A 26,019-nucleotide genomic window follows, 5' to 3' on the forward strand; every position below is an offset into this window, starting at 1 on the left:
AAGACAACCAGCAAGTACAAATATCAGCTTGATAATATATTATCATTAACCTATATAACTTAACAGACATAAGAAAACTGTTGAAAACTTTAGACATTTACCTAGTGACAGGTAAATGGTTATAAGCACCTAGTTTATAAACCATAATTATAATATGCTCTATTATAACTTATCTGCTAGTACTATAGCTGGGTATGTTTTTTCAGCCACATTACCATTCTGTTGTTATGTTCAGACAGGACACATACTGTACAGGTTTCACTTGGTAATCAACAACCACCTGCAGCTGCATCCCATCAGGTGAGATCAAGACTTACTTGCAGGAATGGAGCTTCATAATTTCCACCGGTAATTTATAGTCCAAGCTGGTTGACTGGAAACATTGGTCTCAGCTGAAAGGCAGCAAGTGGCAGCAAGCAAAGCCTGTCAGTTGTGGCTGTTGACAGTTAAGCACATTGCACTGCACTGAAGCTTGGAAAACAAAAGACAGACAACTTGCCTAAGATGTTAGTGCCTATTGAGCGGCGATAGTTGGCAGTCCTGCTATCTTCTAATGGAAACTGGTATTATCTCCTCCATTATGTTGCACTTCTCCAGGAGTTCCCAGCATGTATGAAGACCCAGGCTCTAGTGTAGTGCAGTATTGCACTGGAGAGTTACTATTGTGCATAGTAGGAGTTGTAGGCCACAGAACTGTTTTCACATAAAGAACAAAAGAAAAACTTAGACATAATCTTTAACTCCTCCTCTGTGTAATTTACTTTAGAACGGAGAGCAGAGATTAAGGTGCAAGGCTGGAAGTAGAAGCAAGTGCTCTCTAGACCCAAAGCTTAGACTAAGGTTGGATGAAAGAGTCATCCATTGGCAAGCCACTCTACATACCTTAGCAGGATGGGGATCAGAATTAATTTTCTGGAGTTTCTTGAAAGGCACAGACTCTTCAGTGGGGCCACAAAACACTGACCTGTAAGTGGAAGAAGGACTGAGCTCAGCAAGTTGGAAAGCATACCATTTCCAGCTGTTTGGGTTTTTTTTTTTTTTTTTCCTCTCCCATAGATATATCTGCAAGACAGAATTAATTCTAAACTAGCATCGCCTTTTTTCCCCTCCTTAAAGCACCATGTCAGTTGTCTAAGTTCCAAAATCCTTATTTCAGGAAAAATAGAAGCTGTTTCCATTTGCCTAAGTATATTTATCACTAAAAGTTTTGTTGTACTTTTTCATGGGTTTAAATAATAGGACTCAGCATCCTTGCCAAGACAGAAAAGGACAGGGTGTGGTTAAGTGGCACAAGCAGGCACACGCAAGCATCCCCTCACAGTCCTACAGTGTGCATCTGATTCTGCCATATGTGTCTCTGCTGTTCTAACATAGACATTATCTTCAGTGACCAAAATGTACAACTGTTTGCGCAGCAACAATATACACAGATTATTTTTAGTTCAAACATGTGGCACTACTCATTGTGCAGCTGCTTTCATGCATTAATGCATTGTGATACAAAACCCTAACTGCAAGAACCCAAATTAATTGCAAGCAACGAGACATTTTGGACTGAAAACCCCTTTTGGCTACATTGGAATCAAGTTGTTGACTTTTCAAGCTAAAAGAGATATGAATCATGGAAAATATTTCATTCTTAACCCCTCGAAGTACCCAATATTCCTGAACTAATGCAAAATGCAGTTATGTGTTGGCTTAGAAATTACAACTTCTCTGCCAAAGGTTAATTTAGACTATTCATCCAAGATTAGTTGCAAGTTTTTAAAACTGTAAATAAATTCTTGTTCCTAAACAGCACAGGTTTTCAAAGCAGGGAGTATAACCCACAGCCTATAAAAGGAAAAGATTTAAAGCAGAAATGGGACATTTGACTTCTGCATATTTGGAACATTTAATCACCCTCTTGGTTATATGGAATAAGTTAGACTGGCAGCTTTTTCTTCAGCTCCTTAGTGAAAGTACATTTCTTTAATAGAGCCTTAATGCTCTGTAGGATGATTTAGAATCTAGTCCTGCATCTTTTACAGACAACTGTAGAACTCCTCTTTGTTTCAGGAGGGAAGAGGCCCAAAGATTGTAAGTGCCTGAAGGTACGAACCACAACTTTTTCTCCTGTTTGAACAATGGTGTGCATCTTTTAACGTTCATATGACAAGATATTAATGTATGCATAAAACCATTAATATTAGAATTAGTAGGAAGAATCTCAATCTATTAGATAGAGAGAGCTATGCAAAACTTAAGCTTTTTTTAGCTGTAAGCACAAGGAAAAAAAAAATCTATGATATACAAGGACTTCTCAGGACTTATACTGCTATAAAAAAATGCAGCTAGGGAGGCAAATTAATTTTTATGAGACCTAGGCCTCAGACAGACAAGCTTTGGCACATTTGGCTGTGGCACTTCAAAACACTGATGCTACTGAATCACCTCATACTGCCCTTTTGCTGCAGACAATTGCCCACGTAAAATGAACGTCCTGGGTCTGCTTTACATAGTATAATCCTAGCACATATTTACATTCACTCTCAGTTTAACTCAATTATTCATGCTGCCAATTACCATATTAAAATAAGCATGTGTTCTCTTGTCCTGACCTGAGGAAAAAATGAATGATTCAGGTCACTAAACTATCAAAATGGCCACACCCACATCCACCAGAGAATCTTGTGTAATTTCATCTCGTTTGCACATTTCTTTTCCACCTCTGAAATTTCTGTGGGTGCATGTGGGAGCACAATATTTTAATCCTGTTTAGATTGTAAGCAAATGTGGTTTTGACAGGTTCACCTCTGACTCAAGTAGTCAGAAGCTTATTATTTACAGTGAGGTCTAAGTTTAAAATTAGAGACAATATAATATTTGACATCATTCTTGACATCACTAGAGCAAATTCCTCAAAGTTGAGGATGGCAGCATTATGAGGCACAGGTGAATCAAGGGTAGGTGAGCACCCAGGCCCACAGGTAGCAAGTAATCTACGTTGCCATTCAGCATGTGCCCCAATGCACTGCTGCTGCCAGGTGCATCCTTTGACTTGAATGCTTTTCCAGTCAAAGAGTTTGGACAGACCTGTGTCTTCCCTCAAAATGGTGGCCTACTTGCAGTGTTACATGTGGCTGAGATCTTGAAGAGTCAGGCACTATGTTGCACGCAGTCAGGAGCATGTCACAGCCTCAGAAGCCCCTTAGGCAGTAACTGTGCTTCCTGTAACACCAGCTGACCTCACCGCACAGGAACTGAGCGCTCCTATTTAGTTCAAATGGACAATTCCTCTGGTCTGTCACAGCTGCACTTTAGTCAGGAATGCCCTGGTGAACATACACTCAGAACATTGCCACTGATCAACTAATAGAATCATAGAATCATTTGGGTTGGAAAAGACCTTTAAGATCATCAAGTCCAACCATTAACCAAACCACTACCAAGTCCACCACTAAACCATGTCCCTAAGCACCACATCTACCCATCTTTTAAATATCTCCAGGGATGGGGACTCAACCACTTCCCTGGGCAGCCTGGTCCAATGCCTGACTACCCTTTCGCTGAAGAAGTTTTTCCTAATATCCAACCTAAACTTCCCCTGGTGCAAATTGAAGCCATTTCCTCTTGTCTTATCACTTGCTACTTGGGAGAAGAGACCGACCCCCACATCGCTACAATCTCCTTCTAGGTAGTTGTACAGTGCGATAAGGTCTCCCCTCAGCCTCCTCTTCTCCAGGCTACACAACCCCAGCTCCCTCAGCCGCTCCTCGTAAGACTTGTGCTCCACACCCTTCACCAGCTTTGTTGCCCTTCTTCGGACACGCTCCAGCACCTCAATGTCTTTCTTGTACTGAGGGGCTCAAAACTGAACACAGTATTCAAGTGCAGCCTCACCAGTGCCGAACGCACAGCGTCATCACACAGTGTTCTCCAGAGCAGGGAAAGCCAGTGTCTCCATAGCAGAACTCCTCCAGTCCACACACCTATCTTCTGTCCAGGTCCCAAAGACTTACCCTGCATGACAAAAGAAGCACAAAACCTTAATACACCTGGTGGAGAGCCTGATGCCAGAATACTATTTTCTTGAAAGCGCCTGCCAGTGATGGCCTTTTTTTCTGAGTCCATTTCTCAGTAGGCATTCACTATCACTCAGCAACATCCCCAAAATAAGAAACTCTCAAACAAGGAGTTCAGAGGGGCAACAGACACTCTTTTTTTTGTTCTCTCAAGCAGCCCTAATTTTTCATCTGACCGCCAAATCAAAAGCTGTCTATAGAAGAATAAATTTCTGTCCCAGCAGCTATACATCATAAATTGGAGTGGATAACCCATATGTAGCTCTAATCAAGAACTCTTATCTGGTCCATTTAGTCTCTCCAGATAGTTTAGTGGGTCTAAAAAGGCTAAGTGACACCCTGAATTTCAAAAATCCAAATGCTTATTTTAAGGTTGCAGTGATCATGTACATCACTTTACTGAACAGCATGAACAAGACTAGTTATAAGATGTACTCTTTGAGTTGTCCTATGGAACGTATCATTCTGCTGAACTTCATTTTGTACTCACACGAAGCAGTTCTAAAGTCTACTCTAATTTTCTTAAACAGATAAGGACTTTCTGCAAGGCTGCAAAGACCACAGCAACTTACCACATCCAATGCTTTTGTCAGATCAATGAAAGCTTACAAAATATCAGCTTCTGCATATTTACCTTGATAAAGGTCTTGACCAGATTGTTCCCTGGGAATTTTTCAATAGTTTGCATTCAACCTGCACTAAGATTCTGGAATTCTGCTTCCTGCATCATGCAGAAACAGCAGTCTGTTAGTGGGAAAGCTAGTTGGCCTGGGCTACTTACTGAGGATATTTTGGTCTTCTTACTGTCTGGGCCAGATGCCCTTCCATTCTTCTTGATTGTCACTGCATGTAACAATGTCATCTACAGCGTTGTGTAGCCACAGCCTTTTCCTTATCCAGTTCAGAATAGAATGGAATAGACTATTTCAGTTGGAAGGGACCTACAACAACCATCTAGTCCAACTGCCTGATCAATTCAGGGCTGACCGAGTTAAAGCATGTTGTTAAGGGCATTGTCCAAATGCTGCTTAAACACTGACAGGCCTGGGGCATTGACCACCTTTCTAGGAAGCCTGTTCCAGTGTTTGACCACCCTCTCGGTAAAGAAATGCTTCCTAATCTCCAGTCTAAACCTCTCCTGGCGCAGCTTTGAAGCATTCCCATGTGTCCTATCACTGGATACCAGGGAGAAGAGCTCAGCACCTCCCTCTCTGCTTCCCCTCCTCAGGAACATGTAGAGAGCAATGAGGTCACCCCTCAGATTTACTACAACACTTTTGTACCTCTAGCACATCCTGTGATAGAAATACTGTAATTAGACAGCACACAGAAGAATTCGGTAATTTCACGATGTGAAAAGACCACCTGTGGGCAGGTGGGCAGTAATGGTAATGGAAGAGAAGCTCTAATGCTGAACTCACTTGAGCTTTGGTTGCATCAATATCAGCTATTGGCCTCTCAGTTGCTCTAGCTCACGTATCAGTACAACCTCGCACTAATACACCAACTAGTGCTGGACCTACGTGGGATCCTCTACCACTTTCACTGCAAGTCATTTATAGTCAGGCTTTACAGAAAGGGTTAGTTTGGTTTTGTTTTTTTCTTTTACACATTTTAGCCAATTTCACTGGCTGCAATGGTTTAGCTTGTAAGCTGAGAGAGTACGTGGCTATTAGGCAGAACAATCATAGGAATATGAGCTTGATAGAGACCCTAAGGTCAACTACCGCTTTAGCTGACTGCAAAACTCATAAGATAAACCTTTTGCTGGGCTAGCAAAGAGTTCCTGTAACTTCATGTTACTATCCTAATTGTTTTGACAAAACCCTCCAGCCAAACATGGGGGCAAGGGGAGAAGAGGGAAGTGCTGCATGTCCAGCACTGACTCCTTACAAACCTCCTTATCCTAGGAAAATGCCCCTTTTTCTAGTGTTGTTTCTGTTACTATATTCTGTAAGCTCTTATTAATACTAGTGAAAATGAATTTTGAGCTGCTCTCCAGCATACTTATTCACATTTAATAGCACATACTGAAATTATGTTCTGATTAGCTGTGTTTTGTGCCAAACACTTATACAGTCTGTATAAGAGACATGGAAGTCTGATCTGTAATACTGCTTTAAAATGGGAAACGATAAAAATCCCATTTTCTCTCTTTCTTTTACACATATGGTGGGACTATTTTACTTGGATAGTATCCTCCTTTCTCCTCTTCCCTAAAAAAAAAAAGAAAAGGCCAAAAAAAAAAAAGCTGTTGAACATTTTCAAATGTTTCTTTACCTTAAAATCTTCAATGCATTTAACAACAATTAAGCAGCTGTCCTCACAGTTACCTTGCAATGTCTCCATTAACCCATGCCCATCTGCTATTTATATAGAAACAATTAGCAGTAGTGGTTGTGCACTTTAGATCCTGCTTTATCCCATGCTTATTTTCCCTACCTCTAGGCTATATAATTTAAGACAGCAATATTTCTCCGATCTTATTCCCCTCTAAACAAATGTGAGAGCTTAATTTAGAAGTACTGTGATAATGTAAGCCATAATGGAGAAGTTGGGATCGCAAGGAGAACTTAACAGTTGAATAATCTGATTTGTCAGCATTACTTTGGTACATCCAGAATGTCCTAAAGCACAGAGAATATTAAAATACAGACACAGCTACATCAAGTGACATAAAACTCATTAGCAAAAGGAATTTTCAGGACCAGTTATTGTGTAAGTGTTGCCCAATGTGCACTAAATAATCAATTCCATGGTTAAATTTGTGTTTTATGACAGTCAGCTAAAAGAGCTCAGGACAGGCCTCATACACAGCATGCTTAATCACGTCTTTTGTAGTAAATATTTTTGCCAACTTTTAACTTACTTGCATGATGTTACATAGCAATAGGTTTTTCTGTTGTTTGTTTCTCTTCATTTTTAAATAGATAAAAGTAGTACAACCTCTAACATTTCTGATGAAAAAGCCTTTTATCTGATGATCACCCATATATCAAGAACAGAAAAAAACACTTTTCTAGACCCGTGTCATCTATGTATTTCTTTTTGCTAAACCAATGTTCCTCTACAGACCTGCAGTGTGCTTTGTGACTTAGAAATACTAAGTATTAGGTCACCATGATTGAACCATATTAAGCAGACTTCTGTGACTGAATTGCCAAGTGTAAGTGCAGAAGTCTAGTGCAGTTTTTTTACTCTACACAAATTTATTCTCATTTCTGTGAGTAGCTAAAGGTATAAAGCTTCTCAAATGAACTCTGCTCATAAGGCTTTTCCCTCAGTGCTACTGTTTATGTTACATCATTTGTTATTTCCTACACATTTACAAGCTTCAACAATCGCTTACCTTCCTGGATTCTTCATTATCCATTATTGTCTTCAATTAACAGATTTCAGGCACTATTACTAGCAAATTCCTTTTCTTCTGGCTACACATCCAGCAGCCAAGTACTACAGCTTTTCTGATCCACTCCAGACGTAAAGTGCACTCTACAGAATGGAAAGAACCAGGGTTTGAGAAAAACCCACTCCCTTCTATGTCCAGTCTCAGTGGAAGTGGTTAAAGTTGCAGCTCCAACAGAAAAACCCATCCTGAGCAAGACTGGACAGGTAGCTAGGCTCCAGGGAGGGAAGGGGGGGCATGACCAAACTGACTTCAGAGATCGCAGATCTGAGATTTAACAAGTTGAGCAAGAACTGGCTACTGCTAATAAAGATCTTTGATATCTGTATCTTATGCAATTGTAAATTTAAACACAGATTTAGACATTTTCTTCTACTACCTTCTTTCCAGAAAAATGAAATTGTGTAGGTTGTAGGAAATGGTCTGGCATATACAATAAGATGCAGAAAAAAGCCTGCCTCATAGGCCTCTACCTTGCAGATCCTCATCCTCAACTACATGTATTGATGCCGGTACATTATATTACTAATCTGACAAAAATAGACACTGGGATAGTATATGATGTAACCATGCTTTACTCAGAATATGAATGAGGCAGACTTTCCAAATGAAGACGTTGAGTCAGACTTGGAAAAACTAACTTTGCCAGCTCCTGTTCTGATACAAGGCCTAAAGGCATAAGATTAAAAACTCTTGCTTTGTGTATTGGCTTGAGGAAGTTGTAACTTATGCTCAGAGCTAGCTATGCAGTAGTACTGCAACCCACCAGTTTTAATCTTACATTAAATCTTTTAACATTAGGGATACCAAAGAAATGCTCTTGTGTTTGGGTTTTTGAAGGATCTATGAGAACTTATGCTATAGTATCCTGCTGCAACATGTATCATCACCATCATTTTCTTCTGTTTTCAAAATGTTCGGTAAATCAATTTTCTTTGTTCATGCTCAGAATCTTGAGCACTACTAGGGTTATCTTTGCTGATAAAAGATCAGAATCTTACAGTACGTTATGAAGATATGTAAAAAATATTAGTTCTTCTATAGTGGCCATATTCCCTTTAGAACTTGTCATGCAGCAAATCCAAAGATATGACATAGCACATTCAAAACCATCCAAAACATCTTCTCCAGAGGGTAACCTAATGCAGAAATGGCTACACAGCCATCCCTCAGACCACCGTCCTACATGACTGCAACAATCAGCAGCTGCTGCACACATGGAGCCTGCATTTCTCACCCTTACATAACCTTAATTACTCTTTCTTTCATTTCTAGTACTGCACCTGCTACTTAATAACATGGGTCTTGGCAAGATACGTTGATGATTTAGCTAGCCCTATGCAAGTATATTCAGGAACAGATGATATGGTCTGTGATCCAAAGCAAGGATTTTGCCAGCTCTCATTATCACTAACGTTTTGTGCTTTACTTTATAGTGCTACATGGGACCTGAAATATTGCTTAAGTCCTTTCCACTCCCTCATCCTACAGGGAAGCTTCCCTGCACCAGGCGTGTGAGGGTTTTTTTGCAAAGCAAGCATAAGGCTATTATAATGAGAGAGGGTATTTTTAAAAATAATCTTCTTCATTCACTCAAAATTGCCTTAGGAGCATATAAAAAAAAAAAAAACCCAATCCCTCCCTTTCCCACCCCTTTCAGTTGCTGCTTCAGCAGGTCGATACAGAGCATTTTGGAACACACTTCCCAGGGCTAGAAGAAGAGGAGAGACAATGAGCTGATATTGCCAACCATTCTTCAGGGATTAAAGACATTTTTAGCCTTTAGTGAGACGTCAGACGAGGGGCAATGCATTTTTACCATAATCCTGGAAGTTTTTACACAATAGACTCCAAGCTTGTTGGCTTTTTCAAAGTGCAATGATGATGTCCATACTTCCCCCTTCACTGCTGAGACTTCTTTTCCAAGAGGCCAATTTGCCTGCCCTGGTCTTCCATCTCTCCTACTCCCCTCCAAAACCAGGCTTCCTATTACAGTGGCTCCATCCACTTGAGAGGTGGAGAAGAGGAATCTTCCACCTTTCAAACTTTTTCTTTCTCAGCTCCAGGGTCTATCTAGCTCTTTACAGTTTTAAGAAGTGCTTGTAGCAGAGACCATTTAAAAGGGTCTCTTTTTTCCTATGCTCCTTTTTGAAACAAAATCTAAATGGTTTTCCATTTTGAAAACCATTTTAACAATTTCAGAACTGTTGTGAAATCTCCAATACAATTTCATATTCTGGGAAATTAAATTAAAAATCTCCCAAATTTTCAACTTTATCAAGTTGAATGGGGCAGATTCATTATGTGAAGAGCACAAGTAAGCTCAGAATTACATGGCAAGCTGACAACAAATTCCCCTTATTACTTGCAGTCCATGTTTGTTTGTTTGTTTGTTTTTTTAATACTTTTTGTACTAACTCTTTTTGATTCAGGGGACTTCCACCCTCTCCTACCAGCTTCTTTCACTATTCTGTTTCCAGTCACCCTTCCCATTATATTATCTTTGGGGATTTCCTCCAACTTCACTACTAAGTTTGCTGAATGTAAAAGATGTCTTCAGCTTTCTTCTACTGTGCAGAGCTTACAACTTCTTGATGTTTCTGTCTAAAAACTGATTTTAGTGCATATTCTCCAACAACTGATTGCATTGCCACATAGTCAGGGTGAGGATTCTATTTATTAAAAAACACACCAGAAAAGAAGTAATGAGGAGTATACAGAAACAAAAAGGGAAGGACTGAACTCTTTGAGACTGCAGAGTTTGAAGTCCTAACTTCAAATAGTACTGACAGACTTAGCATATCCTGTAGTTCCTGCAGTAGCGACAAATTTAGTGCATTATCAGCAGATCAACACCAGTTTTAGAAGAAAAACGTACGCCGGCAGAGCACTAGGGGCTGAGAGGACAGCTCTACAATGACAAAGTATAAGAAAAGCTAGATGGCACAGCCAGAACCAGCAAGCAGCACTGTTGTTCAGACCACCATCAAAAAACAACTCGGTTTCAAAACTGGTCGGAAAGGCAAAGCCTGCTCCTGGCAGCATCTTTCCCCTGAGGAAGTCCCTCAAAGCACTTGTGCCAGGAACCCACACCAAGATGTATGGATTTCTCTGTACTGTCTTTCTGGTGAAAAACAGACTACCTAATCAGAGCAGTTCAAAGCCCAGCATACCAGATCCCAGGTCATAAATACTAATTGAACTCTAGTATCCTGACATATAGTGGTATCTTAAATAAAGATCCTTGAAAACTTCTGAGGTTAGATGGCATCTTAGAAGGGTACTGGTCTTCCCAAAGGTCTATGATGCCTGCGTGGTAGAATCAGATCCCATGAGACAGAAGTAAGTGCCTAGCATCTGCTGAGGACCTGAGCCTTGACATGTATTTAAGAATAACGTTTGTAGCAGAGAAAACTGTGTGTGCAGTCTGATACAGATTAAGTGGTGAAGACTAAGACTCAAAGCATGCCTCGAAGAATAAAATTGCAAGATAGGAAGGAATACAAGTCAAAATCTAGTATAAATGCTAATGTGCTTAAGTACTAAAAATCTAGCATAAGCTGAGATAAAAGATGTGGCTTAGTTTCTAGACCACAAGACCGGATAGTTGTGTGTTTCTTTTACACATGAAGTCTTCTTAGAAAAAAGATTTGACTCCCTGTGACCCATTTCTCTTGGTTTGTACAATTAACTCACAAATTAGACTGGGGTGACACATGCAGGATTTACAAAGCTTAATATTTGCCAAAATATTAGTTGTGTATAATTTAACTGTCAAAAACCAGAATCAGGATGCGTAATGTGCATACTCTTGGCAGCTTAGCCATCTAAAAGTTAAAAAAAGAAAAAAAGTTGGTAAGTAACTGAGGGCGAAAGGAACCAGTTATGACTGTTTTTTCAAGGCAAGAATTTCTAAATCAGCTCCACTTTATAAAATAGTCCTATGAATATGCAATATCCAATCTGGAACAAGGCAAAAATTTCTCAAAAAGGAACACAAGTAGACAACTGTTTAGGAACAGTCAGGAAATCTATTTTAGCTGATCCAAAGCAAGCTTTATAGTCTGCTTTCTCCATTAAACCCCATCAGACCACCATTTTCTTTTGTTTTTTATTTAAATTATCCTTATTTTACTTTCCTTCAGTTAAAATAAAAGATTGCCAAAGAAAATTTATGATTTTATGTAGGTTTTATAGCCTGTGGAGAAATTCTAGGGTATTCTCCTGAGAAGGAATCTTTTCAAAGCTAAACAGTAGACAGCATTCAATACTTTTTAGGTCCATATTTTGCTAATCCTTGATAAAACCAGATAAAATTAAAAACGGAGATAAGAAAGAATAGTAGAACTATCTATTTTTAAATACGTTATATATAAAATCATCTCTTACACAACTTGGCACGGTGAGAATTCCTTTGATGCAGTTGAATTTATAAAGTTCACCAGCTCTGCATTCATATCTATCAGGGCAAAGTGGGCTGGCGGCTGCAGCAACCACTAGCCTGGATAATTTCTTGACTGTAAAAACTAAACCCACTAGAAATCTGTAAAAATGAAAATCAAGAATAGATGCTGTACTGTAGAGGCCTACAAAAGATTCACTAGGGAGTACTAGCTTTAGTATGCAAGTATTTTTCAGTGTATGCATGCTGCTCTGGGGTTCAGCATTTATCTTAAAAGCAGAAAACATGCAGTAAGTCATGACAAACCTACGGTTTGGCTACACAGAGGCCCAAATACTGACTTTTCCTACTTGGACGCACCTGAAAGAAAGAACCAACAGTGGCTGCTACCTTAGAGCGTGTGTGCTCAAGGTAATCATAATGCAGCTGCTTGAACTTCCTGACTACATAGGAAAAACAAATTGTGCTGCTGGCAGAAATTCCTGTGTCAGGTGCATGTCTTCTGCATCCCGAGCCAGGGCTCAGCTTTTTATTGGCTTGCCTCTTGCAGCTAGCGCTGGGAGGGGTACATAACTTACTTCTTTTTAACTATTATAGCAGCTCCTGCTGCTCTGTCCTCTCACAGAAATATACCGTCTTCTGTCTTATATTGATATAAATCTTGCAGTCGCCAACTCCTAGTGGATGCACAGACTCATATCCTCCCCTTTTTACTGTAGCAGTGGTGTAATAATGGATCTAAAGTGAGAAATCAATGCATTGCTTGTAGCGACAACAGAGATGACTGGCAATCAAAGGAAAATTGGAATGTAATGCACACATGGAGAAGGCAGAGGGTGGATGGCACATTCTCAGCTTGCAATTGCAGAATTATTTTCAGATATTTTCCTGAGAAAATGTACAGTGTGCACATACCATGTGATGCTGAGAGGGGGAGTATATATAATGATAGTTACATGGGAACAGCAAACAGAGAGGTGAGCTATAGGTGTGTACAAATCCAATATGTAGGTCCACTTTGTTCTTTTATAATACTTATTTTGAACATTCAGTCTGACAGTTTACCAGTGATTCAGACTTCTCTAATTACAACTCATTCATCAGCTTTGCCAGAGCACTTGTTTGCATTTCTAGCATCACCAGTGATGATGACAATTAAATAATCTTCATAACAGGGTTTACTTAATACGACAGGACTTGACTGCAAACATGGCTGTTCAAAGTTGGTTGTTTTTTTTTTTTTTCTACTTCCTCTCTCAGCTGGAACAGAACAAGCTACTGATAAGCAGGACAATCAAAAGTGTTATAACATTAAAACTAAAATATCTATCATCTCACTTTGAAAGATGAAGCATCCAATTGTAATGATGCGCTATAAAGAGAGAGTTGAAATTCAGGTTGTTAAAGTGGTCTAGAGGAGGTACATGTTGTAGAAGTACCTTTCAGTTGAGTGCCTTACTCCCTTTGGACCTTAATAAACACAGCCTAGAAATGGTATAAACCTTGGAGAAGTGCTCAGCTGCAGTCTCTAGGAGGCTTACATGACAGTCCAAGGCCTGTGCCAAGAAGAAATAAATCATAATTGTCCCTTCTGGAACTCACACTTATGGATTAGCTGTAAGGGAAGAGTCTAGAAAAATAATAGTCTGGCTAAAGCAGTATTTCTCATCTGTGGTATCAAACTGAAGTTGCAAACAAACAAACAAAACCCCCAACAAAATCTTTCCTAGTTTTTGCAAATTAGATGTGAAAAACATTTTGTTGTTCTCCCCATTGGCTTGATTTATGCCAAGTGTATTTCTGGTCACCACAAACGTCTCATACATGAATGTATTTACGAACATCCATACCTGTACATTCAGCTTCACAAAGGAGTCTCTGCTGGATAACAACAAGAATTTTCTCAGATCTCTATAAAAGCTATCGAGCTATCTTGTTTTTTTTTTTTTTTTATTGTTTCATCCAGTAGAAAAGAATTGTGCGTGCTACACTTACTCTGAAGAGACCTTACATAAAAGGCTTGGGAAAAGCATGAACTATTCATTAGCAACCCCAAACATACACAATGGATTAGAAAGGCAGGTAAACCAAGGGTATTAAAAAAAAAAAAAAAAAAAAAAAAGAAAAATCATGCTAAGGTCTTTGCATCATATCCCAGGGACTTCTCTCACATTGCCGTACTGATCTGTAAAGCTGCTATGATGTTTTCCAATCACATAACTCAGTCCCCTGTATTGTAAAATTTTTGTCTTCAAGCTTTCTATCAGCAAGCAGAATCCCAGTGTGGGCACGAATTCTTCCCCCTCCCAACCTCCCCACTTCTTTTGTTTTCTCCTCCTTTTCAAAAGTCCAAGTTCTCCCACAGGACTCCATTAGGAAAGAAGGATACCTACCTAAAACCAGTACCAGTTATTTATTCATGAAACAGTTTGAATTCTTCTTTGGAATATAAACTGCTTCCACCTCCTTAGAAATGCTAACATCCCATGGCTGCATGAGCTGTGGTCATCTGCTGTCCTCAAACAGATGTTTCACTAAGCTCTAAATAAATCATTAGCCCACAGTGAGATAAAATGCTCTTTCCTGCATTTGAACACAGCAGTGTTCAAATTTCAGGGTGAAGGCTTTCCACACAATTAATCATGTATTTCATGGGAGCATACATACTGAATCATATTTTATACAAGCTTATGAACAGGATTAACGCACACTACAGGATCTTGACTGACTTCTGTTTGATTTCAGTCACTGAGGGGCAGATTGGTCTTTCAAGGAAAATATACCAGAGACATTTGGAATAATGGCCCAATTACCAATTCCCACATTAAGGGCATTTTTGAACTGTTTCACCTTCCTGGACAATGGAACAATCAGCTAATAGCTGAGCAAGAGGAGGCTTATGCATATTTCTAAGTGAGAGTGAAACTTTGAAGTTAGCAGGAAATATTGGGAGTTTATTGTACAGTAGGAACTTGGTAGCCAGAGTACTTCCCTTTGTATTACACTGCGATAGTTATGCTCATAGAATTTTGTCTTTTTCATTGAGAAAGCAGTAAAGTATGAAATAGGTGCGGTTCTTACTAAATATTCATAACCTGGGGGCACTGCACAGTGCAGGCAGAATCCTGCGCTGCTCATCCTTTCAGGTCCAGGGATATGAGTTCAGGATACAGAGAGAGCATGGAGAGTTCATTTTAATTCCTCTGTAGTATTAAATTTTGCTTTTGCGACAATATAAGGAATTACAAGAGTCACAAATTACCACTTCTATTATGTCAAAAACTGTAAAAACTGCTTCCAAGTGGCAGAGTTTACAGGTTTTGGCCCTGTTTGTCAGTGCTGAATAAGACAACTACTTGCCCTCTTCTGGAACAATGTCATGATAGGTCTGCGATAACCATACAATATCTCGGACATCATCAATAATTGTTCAGGCTCATTCACTGTTTTTTGTCTTTCTGCTCTACCAGACAACAAATAACTTAAGCCATTTTCTGACCTGATCAGAAGCAAGTAGAATGCAAGAAATCTGCTTTTTAATTTTCGTATTCTCTCATCTCTCACAGGGTTAAATATTTACATTCAAATCACAAAAGAAAAAAGACGCCAATAATTTGTTCCATCTTGGTGAGCATTCAAGCATTTCAGTTTCTGTTTTTAGCTGTATGCTACCATAGAACTCTTTCCCACCGTCAGAAAAGATATAATAGCTTCTGGTTTAAATGAACTGAAAAAATGCTATTAAAGAAAAGAAGCCATGAATAAGATTATACTGAGATATGATTTTAAGGCAAGTTAGAAAAAAGGATGAGCGTTTCAACATGTTTCTGCAAACATTTTGGCCCATGTAAGTAATAAATATATCCTAATTGGAAAGTAAATTGGTTAATGTGCTTCTTCCTGACAGCATTTTTGTGTCAAACTACACCAGGATTTTCCTTTGAAGGACCTTTCATAAACGGAAATATATCAGGTTGAGCTAATCCTTACATACCATGTTCTGTTTACTGCACTCTTGAGAAAAAAAATAAAATATCTAACCTCACAGTGATATGGGATCACCTCCTCTTAATCCTGTGCTTGTAAAAGGACTAATTCCATGGATTTACGCAAATAAAGAATATAAAAGAAAAAGGCAGGTCAATTGGTATTCCACTATATTGCATCAGTTTAACCCGTATATCCCTCTCATTTCAAAGAGCTTTTAAGTGCTGGTTAGGAAGGCAACTGGCAGTCTAACATCCTTCACAGCTGTATGTTTATTGCATTCTCTAAACCCAGTCCTGTGCCCCATCCTGATTTCCCAAATATTCGAAATAAAATTAGTTCTATTTTTGTTCCTAATGGGACCAGGTGGTAAAAGAGAATAGGAAGCAAAGCCATTAAAAAAAAAAAAAAAATTAGTTTTGGCAGGTATATCAGACAAATAATTAAGTGCACTCTTTGCTCAACAGTGCAAAGAGAAGTTAATTCCTGAAAGTTTTTGCTAGGAGGCATTGTGTACCATCTCCAAAGTATGTGGGGTAAGGGTGGGGGCTGGGAGGGATCCAAAGAGAGTTAGGGATTAGATTCCGAAGAGATTGCAAGAGTCACCTAGGGTTAATAAAACGAACAAAGTAAGGAGAAAACATTGCCTGTAATGAAGACTATTGATTATGAAACTGCTTCCAAAGGGAGCAGTGTTTGTCTTTTAAGGATACAACCAATGAAAGCACTAAAGACTGGCTTGTAAAAGGACACAGCTGTACTAACAGAGAGGGGGACTTGACCTGGGGAGAGTTTTAGCTTTTTTTTTTTTTTTTTTTTTTTATGAATAGTGTGGTATTTGTGTATGAGTTTTTACCTGTCTCTACACAAGTGTCAATGTCATTCTCTGCAGGTGCCAGCTGGTATCGTGGTTTGCATGAACAAGCTACCCATCCCATCAATCAAATGTTTGCAATAGCTATAGAGAAACTCAGTGTTCCACGTGCATTTTACTACATTGAAATGAGACTGCTGTAGAAAGCTGCATTTTACTCTGAGAGCCATAAGTCACTGAACTCCAGATTCCCCGTATCTGAAATTGTTTGTCATAGGTCTAGGGGGTATTCATGTTTCTACATCCATCGAAACGAAACTAGTTTTTATTCCAATATACTCACAGAAGTTTCATCCACAGAATTATCTATTTAGTTCATTCCAAAGAGACAAAAATAAGTTCTTGGCCTCATTGGGAAGTCCCAAAGATCAATTCTGTATTGTAAAAGACAACTGTGTGGGTTTCTTTTCTGTTTTACTAGAACCCATACATAGGAAGTCAAAGCATGCATCATGCTGTTTAAAAAATTAATAGCTTTCTAGAGAGAAAGGGTAATAATTCTGTTCTCTCCCTGCATCTACCCTCTCCCCCAACAAAATATTTTAAGTCTACCCCCTCCTTGACCCTTATTCTCCCAAAACATTGATCTGGGGGTTTCCTCAGCAAAGACTTAGAATTTTAGCAGCCATGTGATCTACTCCTCAACCAGGAAAATTGTGTTGTACACAGACGCGAATTAGATGGAAACAAGCAAGACCTAGCTTATTATTGTTTTAATAAAACAATCAATGATGTTAAAGAACACATTTTGTCTCAGTCACAACTGATCACGGGGCAGGGGGAGGGGGAACTATATCAGAAATGCATGTGGTTGCATCTCAAATCTCAGAGAGCTTCCCAAAATGGCAGTGCATGCAAAAACCTACAGGCCCAAATTTTTTTCTAATATACCAGTAGTGACTTCAATAAAGAAACAGGTTCAATGAAGAAATCTTGATCAATCCTATTTAATTGTGTATTCGGTTCACTATTTCAATGTCATCAATTCCAGCTACCTTTCTACATAAGGTTTTGAGGGAGGAGTTCTCCGCCCTTACTCTCATATGTATATTACATCACTGGTTTACATCTGAAGTTTAAAAAATGGTCATCTGCTAAAACAATGTGAAAAAAACATCTGGTTCTGGAATCAGATTTAAGTTCGCCACACCTCAGCCGCTCAGATGCGATGATTTACAACCAGAGCCTCAGAAATCAAGTCTTGTCTAATTGAAACATTTGGTACGAGGACATGACATTTCTTTGTAGGCTGCTAGAATGCAATTTTAAGAAACGGTCCTGGCCTTGTTTCCAAAAAATTATAGCTGACCTTGTGGGTGTGCCATGATTGGTGCATAAACTGTCGAAGCTGAGATAACTAGTAGGATTTTTACAGATTTTTGAGAAAAGTCAGTCAGTGAAAGAGTTCATCTGAAACTCTACGCTTATAAGGATAATGAAATAGAGTAGCTATTTCAATAAAGTGACAGAAAAAGGTGGTGTTACAAAATAATTAAGAATCTGTAATCTTCTCAAAGAAAAAAATAAAACAAATACGGCTCATAATTTCTATGTTGCTAGACAATTAACCCTTAACTCAAAGGAGATTTGTACCTACCCTTATTAAAGCTTCACTTTGCATCTCCAGAGAACTAAATCAATTCCAAAATGAGAGTTAGGTGTAACTGAACTTGTTGCCTTCCAGTCACTCAGTAACTCTCTACAAATATTGCACAGCACTTAGCGGGATTAGGGCAAAATAAATCATAAAAGGCATAAATTGCTCAACTGTGAAGCATGCTGATCTCTTATTATTGCTATAATCATATCAGGTCACCATTAAGTTTCTGTGTTGGAAGTGCAGATCTGATGATATTACAGTGCATATTGATTCTGGCTGTTTGCTGGAGATAGAAGTGAAAGCCTTCGAGAGAGCTAGAGTGAACTAAGACCATACAAAGTAATATTTAAACTAAAGTAGAGAGACTTTCATATCTCGGTTAATTGTTGGGGATATTTACACAGTATTAATTATTACTAAATACAGCTATTTTATATACTATCTGAATAGAACTTTGTTGCATAGGTTCGTTAGCTAACTTTTAGTTAATTTATACCTGAAGGGAGACAAAGACTTTCACCAAATAATATTTTTTCCAAAAAGTACAAAGCTCCATGCTTTAGTGCCCAGTTACATAACCTGAGTATTGTCTTCTGAGCTAATGGAAGGAGGAATAGTTCAGTTTCAACTTCTCTCAAGTTCCAGCTCTTACTTTAAGAATTACCAGAGTTTCTTATCTTGTGGCTGACACCCAAAAAAAGGGGAGAAGGACAGAGCAAATCTCCTTCTGCTATTTATTATTCTCATTTTCCAAATAAGCACAGGTGGTCACTGCTGGATTCAAGCATTTTCATGCTTCAAGTCACACACTCTCTTTTTCAAACATATTTGAGCAGAGTTAAAGATGGCTAATACTCAAAACGCTGCACCACACTGGCTTACCAAGAACATCCTATCCCATGCAGGGGTAAACAACAACAAACTGAGTTTTCTCTGACTGAGGAAACCATACAAACTTCTGTCTTTTACGAAGAGATCAGGCCACGCATGCACAGCTGAAGGGTCTCAACTTAGAATCATATTACCAGAATGAAAACAAGAAAGTTTTTTGGAGCTAGAAGGCGAGACTCACTTTCCAGTGCTCCTGAGAAAAAACAGTGTCTAAACCTGGCAATTCGGCCATAATGGGGCCTGCCTACACTCCCTGCCTTATCCTGTGGTCTTTGTGGTACCTAAGTATCCAAGAAGAGGATGATACCACTGTGGAAGCAGCAGATGTTTCTCTGTGCCTCTATAAAGGCAGACATTTGTGGAGAGTATTCTCTTCTGGCAAAACTATGATTTTTCTTTTTTCCCCTCTTCTAAACATGTTCCGCATTGAAAGGGTAGGATAGAGGGGTGGTGAAACTCAGCTTGGTAGTACCCAGCTCCAGACAATACATTAGACTTCAACCCCTGTACTTCTTAGATATTCAACAATATTATTCCTTTAAAAAGAAAAGGAACCCAAGATCCAAACTAAAAAACAAAAAGTCATGGTATGTTTTCCTCCGTTTTGATTGCTCAACATCATAAACAAGACAACTACTAGTTAAGTCAGACTTGGTATCTAGATGTACTGTGTATGAATATATACCCAACCTAACATTAAAAGCAAACTCTGCAGCAGCTGCAATATTTTAAGCAGTTACCACTAGATCTTTTTCAAATATATCTTCTGAGCCTCCCAGTAATTACTAGCTGTATGCAACATACCATTCTTCTGTCTCGTTAAGAACCCAATAGTATAATTAGATCTCATGCAAACCCCAAAACTGCTTATCGTAACTTGTTATAAAAGATATAAAAATAAAAACAAAACCTTTGTTTCCAATACAGGATTAAGAAGACACATTGGGAACACACTTGCACAAATCAAGACCTGATCTCGTAGATACATCTAAGCCAAATGGTACGTAGGTAGATCGGCTATCTCTGTCAATAGGATCATGTACACTCACAAGACAAATTTGGCGATTGCTTAGAAATCACAGACTTCATAGAATACGTGTGTGGTGACACTTAATATAAATGAATCTGCTAAGCCTAGAAAGTCAAAGTGAACAGCCACTGTGCAATCGCTCCAGCTGGCCAAAACATGAATGGCTCTTAAGGAACCAAACTATCCAGTCAAAAGAAGTGCTTCACTTAACTCCCAATAAACTGGGTATCAGTTGAGGTAGCAGAAATCACTGTAAAGTACCCAGCTTTTCTACTTCTAGCTGTCATTTTTCTTCATGGCAATTCCTATCTTTCCTAAAATTTACCACCAAGGCAAGAAGAGGCACTAGAAGAAAATTCAGAAGTGACTGCAGCATTTGGGAAATAAAGTGCCACTGCACACTGAATTCCTAGCACTGATGCTGGGGTAGCAAGTAGGTTAAGCAGGCTAGGCAGCTACAGATCCGAGTTATAAAACACAATCCGAGCTTAAAGTTTTTCACATGTATCTTTGTTTTCAATCCTTTACCTAAAATCCTGATTGTAAACACTTGCTAAACAGAACCTTTTGTTTCACTGTTAAGCCTGTGTAGAGCTAGGGTGAGGAGGACAAGGAAGATGAGAGATGGATCAGAAGAAAACTGAGGTTCTTAACAGCATCCAGGGGCTAAGCAGAGTTTCCTGTCAAGGATCAGCCTGCAAAGAGCCCGGGTGGGACTTGTACCACCTGTGACAGCTTCTGGGAAGAAGCTCCCTCAGGCAGGTATAAATCAATAAATACTCAGTTGCGAAGGAAAGGTGGCTGAGAGACATACCAACAGTTCTGGGTGAACTGCGTATTATTATAACCTCAGGCAAAACGAAGCTGACAAACGATGTTACTTCCACTCCCAAATGGGTGGCATGCATCCAGGAGAACACACTACAATGTTAAGGACCCTAAAAGGAATGGGAACAACATCATTTATTTTAAAGTCTGAAATCCACCTCCAATGTCTACGCCTAGCCACTGAATGGACATGGCTTATCTTTTCTTCATGGTATTATTCCAGTAAGCAAGTTTATTGGCAATAGAAGCAACAATCTTTAAAGCAGTGATCAGAAATGACGCAAAATCATTTTTAATAGAGCACTAAACCTTGAAAAATAGCAACAGTAAGATCATCCACAATCTCTGATCACATTACTTTTGCCAAAGCAATACTTGAACAACTTCAACTCTTAATTAAAATCAGCTAGTTGAAGCAGAGAAATACGCTATCAGGCACAGGGAAGGATTTGGAGGAGTTGGTAGCACAGTGCTGTACCACTGAGTTTTAAACCGCTCAGCCACACTTGGCTGATTCGACCTACTGTCTTTCAGGTTCACTGGCATTACGCTCCTGCTTAACTTGTATTTTTAACAGTTTTGCTGTTTTCAGTTGTTAGGAGATACCCTATCATCCAGCTGGATTCAAGTCCCCTGACTTTTTCTTCCAAGTTGTCAAAAGCGTGACACAGAAGATGGCCAAAGCCCTCAGAAAGCAGATTCTAGCCTGAAGAAAAATGGGCACTTCCTCCTGTCAGCAGCTACTGCAAGGAACGTCTCTTCTGAATTGACCTTGCGTACTGCTTCTGCTTTGCCATCTCTAACACCTGTACAGTAGCATGTGTACGTATGTAAGCCCTTTCAACCACGCATACAGAACACCTTCATTAGCCTAATACTAGCAGATGGTCAGATAGCATGTTAGAGACAATAACAGTGCAAAGCACACACAACAATAGGGGCACAAATTTCTATCTGAATTGTGGGCTTAAAAAAAGGACTAATTTTCTAATGTAAAACCAGCTCAGATGAAACCCCGTTCTTTGAGAGACCTGACTCTGTATTCTTCGTGAAAGTACCTTCACAAGAAAAAACTCACTGGCAATAGATGCAATAGCCTTTAAAACAGCTATTGGTTTGAAAAGAGGCAAGTTTTCAGGTTCTGACACTACTAGAAATGCAACCATAGTGGAATAAGGAAAAAAACTTAAGTGTTCCTGTGTCTGATCCAATCAAAACAAAGTGTGCATTTCACTTATCTGATAATCACAAGTTGTCCAACTGCTTCAGAAAATCTTTAAATCAATCCCGTTGTAAGCACAACATTCGTAACAGAATTCCCACACGGTCAAGAAAAAAAGATTCCCCAGATATGAGTAAGCCAGGCTGAGACTGATCAGAAGGGTAGAAAACAAGAACCATAAAAGGATTTCTCCATTGTTTGTGCTGCCAGCTTTTGCAACCTGTCCTGTTAATGAACATTCTTCATTTGGGAATTCTAAATATGAGAAATAGTCCAGCTTAAAGATGGCAGGAGGAGCATCAGCCTTCACGGAGAGGACAAGTGGGGTCTGTCCCCCTCCACCCAACCCCCAAAACCCCTGCATCATAGAAACACACCATCAAGCTCGCTCTCAGCTTAGTAGGAAGTCCAAATATGTCTGCTCCCTGACAGGCTCTGGGTGTTCTGGAGGTTAAGCTGCAGCTGACTGGTCTCTGGGTGCCATCTAAGAAAAACACCATTTAAATATATATCTTTTTATATATATATATACACACACACACACACATATACACAAGTACACTTAAAATTTAAACACCAAGTATCTTTCTTAAGGGTTGGATGACGATCGGAATAAATGGGAACTAACATTACATAAGGTGTGTGTAATCATTATTAGTTTTTAAATCACCACGCACAACATGGAAAAAGAATTCCAGGACTAATTTGGATTCTGGTTTATGTTATTTGTGAAGCTTCACTATCAGCCCGTTCCCAGTTTTCTTGAATAATTTCTCAGCAATTTAGTAGCATTCTACATAGGTCTCCAGATTAATTTATCTGGATTGACACCGATGCTTTCAACTCAGTGGTATTTTACCACTTAAAGAAGCAAATATGCTAAGCTGAAGATAAACATACACACAGAAGACAAAAATCCCTTTTTTCTCTCTCACTTCAGTGTGTTGAAAGTGCTCTCTAATATCCTAACTATTACTCCTGCTTGCATCTCAGTTTTCTCACAGTGCCCTTCCGCTTTTAAGTTCAGGCTTCCCATCTTCACTTTTAAGGCTCCATAGATCTCTGCCCTACCAAAAATCTGTCCTTATTGCCTCAGGTACCATGGACCTTGCTCCACTTCATTTAAACTTTCAGCTCCTTTTCTTCACGTGTTTTTTTCATGCTACTATTCCTGGTTTTGAAGGTATCCCGTGTACTTATTTGCTCCTTCTCCCACATAAACCCCTCCTAAAAATTATTTAAAACAAGACCAGCGAGATATGTTAAATGCTGAATTCAGCAAGCTTTCTTCAGTGTAACACCAACCTAAGCCCATGTCAGTGCCTTACATGGTGCTGTGGACCTTTTTCTAGGACTTGCCTCCTCGTTGGACATGAGTTGGGAAGAAAACCTGGAAAGAGATTACTTGATTCTGTCTAGAAGTCATTCTGCCTCCCCGTTCTCCCTGCACTTTAATTGTAAAATGTCAGTTATGTACAAATTCAAACCAATTTCTAATAAAGTAATTATTAAAAATAGTAATTAACATCTTCAGAAATGCTGTATTTAAGCTTATGCAGATTTGATGTGTAGATGCAGAAGTTTCCCTAGCCGCATATGTAGCGGTTGCAGAACATCTTAACACAAATGCCTTTAACTGCCTCAGTATTTTATGCCACATCCCAGTCTGTCACATTGTGAATACAGAAATGGAAAGCAACAACACCGCTTATCCTTTAGAAGAATATTTTTTTTCTTTTTAAATAGATACAAAAGGTAAATAACCATTGCTTTAGAGGCTGATCTGGTGCAAAGCAACTTACTGCCTGAAGCCTCGGGCGCTGGTGCCACAGTAGTGCTCCCCGGCTGGCCAAAGCCTGCTCCTAGAATGACACCCGGTGGCCACAGCACCGAACAGCAAGGCGTTCTCCTTGCCCTCCGGTCTCGCTCCCTGTCCTCAGGGGCAGCAGCCATCGCTGTGTTACAGCCAGGCGACAGCTGGAAATCCTTGGTAGGAATCTGCAAAACACAGGAAAACCCTGCGTGAAATTCAAATTAATATGCATACAAATTTTGAGTAAGTAATACAGTGTTTTGGACAATTATATACCTTTTTTTTTTTTTTTTTTTTAAAATACAATCGTATAAGAGTAATAGCCAATGGTTTCAGAAGTGTCAAAAGCAAATTTCATGTTTTATTCAACAGTGTTTCATTCTGGAAACAGCTAGCAGAAGAAGAGCGGTATTTCCAAAGTATGACTGTGCAGGTTCAGGATTAAGCCATAAACTGTTATTCTGAGGCAGGGAAGGTTAGTTTATCTGTTCTTAGAAGTTACAGGACTAAAATGCATTTATTCAGTTTTAAGTTATAGGATGAAGAAATCCAAATTAGAAACATACATTGTTGTGCTTAAAATAGCTTTGAACAAAGTAAACCAGCAAAACGGTAAAACAGTGTTTCAATAAATCATCAAGTATCAAGCACGGTATTATGCTCTAGAAAATTAATTGTCAACCGAACATCAGTGAGAGTTAAAAGCTTTTTGCCACATATTTTATTCTGCTTAAGTGCCATATGAGTCAGAGCAGAGCTTTTCTTAAGTAACAGCCTAGCAAAAATGATGTGATATTTTCTAAAGAGTAATAAGAAACGGACTGTTTTAAGGGAAGCAAGCAAGAGCACTTCAGCACAGATTTTTGGTGTTACATTCTTAGGACTTTTGGCAAGTGAAATGGAAAGAGAGTATTTATTGCTTGTCAGTTTTCATTTGTCTCATTTTATTTCTCAGATCAGAGCCAAAATTCCTGGCGATGCTGTAAGCCTCTTTATAGTAGGTAGGGATATCACAGAAGACAATTGCCCTTTTTTCCTGTTGAGAAATATCTATTTTTTTCTCCAGTAAGTACAAAGCCAAGTAAATAAAGCTTCCCAGACATCCTTGCACAATGGAAATTCTTAAGGCAATGACAACTCTGTGCTTCATTTGGCGACCCTTACACCCTTACCCTCTGGGTTCCAGCGTAACGGAGGTGGTGGGTATGTATCTAGCCATTACAACTCTGAGCCCTGAAAGCTGGTTTACTGCTTTCTCATCTCAACTGTGCGTTGACATCACTGCTTAGAAAGATAAGGGTTAACACAACAAAGATATTTGTTTATATAAGCATAATGAAATTATTCAGGTACTTTGTCTGAAGTCCGTTTATTAAGATACATTAGCATACAGCATCTGAAAGAGCTTACCACTGAACACAAAACAGCACACACAAGGCAAGCATAACAAACTACACCAGTCTGGAAACAATGACAAAAATGCGTCACTTATCAGTAAGTTATACACGTGCACTCGCTGGCCAACCGAGTATGCAAGAATGTAAGGCTTGTGGCAGATCCAGGGACTGAATGAAACCTAAACAAATAAGCAGCATAGCAATGGGAAGAATGACCTCCCACTGTATTAAGTTTAAAGCTGGATATTGCCAAGAGACATGCAAAGCTGTTGGAGTATGCACACAGCTAATCCTTGAGATACCATGGAGCCAGCCCAAAGATAGCACTGGGTAGGCAGATGGAGGGTTAAACCGCAGCCATAGAAACTGCTGCCAGCTGCCAGAGCTGGGCTGGGATGCAAAGCTCTGTGTTCCAACAAGCAAGGCTGGGACTCAGCAGCCTTCAGAGACAGACAGCTCCAAGCATCTCCTTTGATCTTGTTCCTCGGTGGATGCAGTCATGTTG

At 39.3% G+C, this 26,019-nt stretch overlaps 1 protein-coding gene across 1 annotated transcript in view; it reads right to left on the bottom strand.

The window, feature by feature from the left end:
• Window positions 1–505: 505 nt before the first annotated feature.
• The window catches only part of LOC148051451 (uncharacterized), a 200,182-nt gene continuing 174,668 nt past the window's right edge, over window positions 506–26,019 (bottom strand). Inside the window, exons 4-8 of the mRNA XM_087736976.1 lie at window positions 24,107–24,302; window positions 22,682–22,788; window positions 3,883–4,002; window positions 883–964; window positions 506–693 (exon numbers count right to left, since the gene is read on the bottom strand). Coding sequence (XP_087593102.1) covers window positions 941–964; window positions 3,883–4,002; window positions 22,682–22,788; window positions 24,107–24,257 — 402 coding nt within the window. The 5' untranslated portion in view covers window positions 24,258–24,302 and the 3' untranslated portion in view covers window positions 506–693; window positions 883–940. The remainder of the gene's footprint in view (window positions 694–882; window positions 965–3,882; window positions 4,003–22,681; window positions 22,789–24,106; window positions 24,303–26,019) is intronic.

Source organism: Nipponia nippon, unplaced genomic scaffold (assembly GCF_047370975.1).
Source record: "Nipponia nippon isolate SJK-2023a ecotype South Korea unplaced genomic scaffold, ASM4737097v1 scaffold_6, whole genome shotgun sequence".
NCBI lineage: Eukaryota > Metazoa > Chordata > Aves > Pelecaniformes > Threskiornithidae > Nipponia > Nipponia nippon.